Raw genomic sequence first — 2500 nt, 5'->3', positions numbered from 1 at the left:
GGCTTTCTACGTTCCCCTCGATTTTGCCCCTTCCGTAAAATAGCCATGCTCGTGGAGCTGGCCAAAAGAATCGTGGTGTTTGGGGGGACTGGACCTCGACCTCAAGGAGTAGTCCCAGGTGCAGTCCCAAAGCAATCGAGCTCCATTACTGGGAGACACCACTGTTAACGTTTTAACCGTGGTGCATTCAAACACCGTCCTCGGTTGTAGTTTGATCGTGTACGATTGTTTGGTCGTACTCGGTATATAGTAAACGTGCTCGTTTGACCAGAAATCTCAAATGATCCGATCCGGATCCGGTTCCCCCGTTATTACACATTCGTGATCTATTGCGGCATCCGTGTACGGATTACTTGTATTCGTATACGAATTACAAACGACGTGCGTATTGGAGTACGGATCACTGGTATTCGTGTACGGATAGCAATGCGAGGTCTTATTGCGGAAGTCGTACTCGGTTACTCAGCAAAGTATAATGATCCTTAAAAATAGCATTTTTGCAGACCATGTCATGTTTGACAATTTTAATGTGAATCTACGTAAAAGCGAAGGATTTCTAACTTCTATTCCATGTATTCCTATTCCGGAATAAGGTCAATCGAACGGTCCCTTAGTTTCGGAGTATTTTCAGAAATTCAAATAACCTTTGTAGTGAAGTTTCCACAGATAATTGAAGCATTTGAAATTGTCATTTCACAAACATCTTTGTCCATTCGATAAATTAAAACTAAAAACTTCTGCATTTAGGTTAATTTGTGTCAAACTGACATATTTCTCCTTTTTTATGTAAGCTTATAAGCTTATTTGTTTGTATCTTTTGGGATTTAAGCCTAGCATTTTTTTTCGGAGGTGTTGTCAAATTATATTAAAGTCAACGCTGACCTGTCCAGAATCGGGGTCCACTGTTCAAACGCTTATTCCTGTTTTGTTTATATAAGAGGGGAACATCTGGCACCATTTATTAAAAGACTCACCAGAACTGAAAAGCATTTAAAAGTAAAATGCTCATTGAATTGCTAAGAGTACTTTGGGGCCTTTATTCCCAACAACCAAAAAAGCGTTCAATGTTTTTTGAAATTATAAAAGTTCATTTGGTTTGCAGAAGCTGAAATTTTAGTCGAGTCCGCAGATGTTTGTAGATATTACCTCAATTAACTACGTGTTGACACGCGTTTTCATTAAAAATGATAATTAGCGGATTAAAAAAGTTAACATTATGTCATCCTACGTATGTATATATATGTGTACTTGCTATATAATTCCTCGTGCTGAGCTTTTATCCAGTTAAAAATTGTCGACCAACCGCTCCATATATATCTACTGACACTGCATATACTTGAAACTGAACTGCATCAAGTAAGCCAGGCATGTGGTTTGCAATTCTTGGTTCGCTCTTTACCATAGTAAACATTCTTGGAAACTCCATGGTTGTGTACTTGGTCATCACGAAGCCTCGGCTACACAATACAAGCAACTGGTTTGTCGTGTCTCTTGCACTGGCAGATTTGTTTGTTGGATTGACATATTTTCCAGGGATTTGCGCTTCAAGATCCGGGAAAGAGTTCGCCATTGACCACACAGGAGTATGGTTCAAAGTCAGCCATACTTTCGTGTATTTGTCATCCGCAAACCTGTGCGTTCTGACTGCGGATAGATACATAGCAATAACGATGCCCCTAAAATACAGCATCTTCATGTCGCTGCGTCGATTTAGCGTCATACTTATTCTTGCATGGGTCTCGCCATTGATTTTCTTCACCGTACCTTCACTTTTTACTTACAGCAACGGTAACGAATCTTTTACTTATTCCTTTGAAGTTGTCAGGGTTGTAATGTTCCAGCTTATTCCTTGTATTATATTTGTGTATGTCATCGCTCGTCTGTCCATGATAGCCAAGGAAATGTCACTTACAGATAGAGCCATTATCAACCAGATAAGATTTAATTTCCAAATTCAAGAAAACACAGAACGTAAGAGGCAAACGGAAAGAAAATCGTCTTCGTTAAAACTGATCGTATTCATTATTTCGTTTTTTATTTTGTGTCATGTTGGAATTAATTACAAATGTTTTTGCGTCCCTTTGAAGCTCTGCGTCATGTCGAAGGCCTTGGAAAAGGTTGTTCACCTTCTTTTTGTCTTAAATTCGGCATTTAATCCGATAGTTTATGCTGTTATGAAAAAAGACTTTAAAAGAGAATTGAAGAAGTACCAAAGAAGTCACATCTTCAAAAAGAATGGCAAAACAATGTTGAAACGACGCCTGGTTCAGTCCTCAGTGTAAGAATTTCGTTGCCTTGCTTTGTAAGACAATTTAAATTAAAGAGACATGAAGAACGCTTCGATTATCTCATACCATTACATTTGAAATCATTGAAACCTCATTCTTTTTCCATCGCAAAGGAACACATTTCATTTCCCGAGCTCGAACTCAAAGGGAATTTCATACTTGGAAACTTTATTTCTTTCATTAAATATATGTCACCCCGAGACTTAAATCAA

At 38.4% G+C, this 2500-nt stretch overlaps 1 protein-coding gene across 1 annotated transcript in view; it reads left to right on the top strand.

Moving 5' to 3' along the window:
• Nucleotides 1–1329: 1329 nt before the first annotated feature.
• LOC137987985 (octopamine receptor beta-1R-like) overlaps nucleotides 1330–2500 on the top strand; it is a 2037-nt gene continuing 866 nt past the window's right edge. The window contains exon 1 of the mRNA XM_068834056.1: nucleotides 1330–2500. This exon is cut by the window's right edge and continues 866 nt beyond it. Within this exon, the coding sequence (XP_068690157.1) occupies nucleotides 1368–2282 (915 nt within the window). The 5' untranslated portion in view covers nucleotides 1330–1367 and the 3' untranslated portion in view covers nucleotides 2283–2500.

Source organism: Montipora foliosa, unplaced genomic scaffold, assembly GCF_036669935.1.
Source record: "Montipora foliosa isolate CH-2021 unplaced genomic scaffold, ASM3666993v2 scaffold_400, whole genome shotgun sequence".
NCBI lineage: Eukaryota > Metazoa > Cnidaria > Anthozoa > Scleractinia > Acroporidae > Montipora > Montipora foliosa.
Note: the sequence above shows the minus strand (reverse complement) of the source record. Positions and strands in the feature narration are given on the sequence as shown.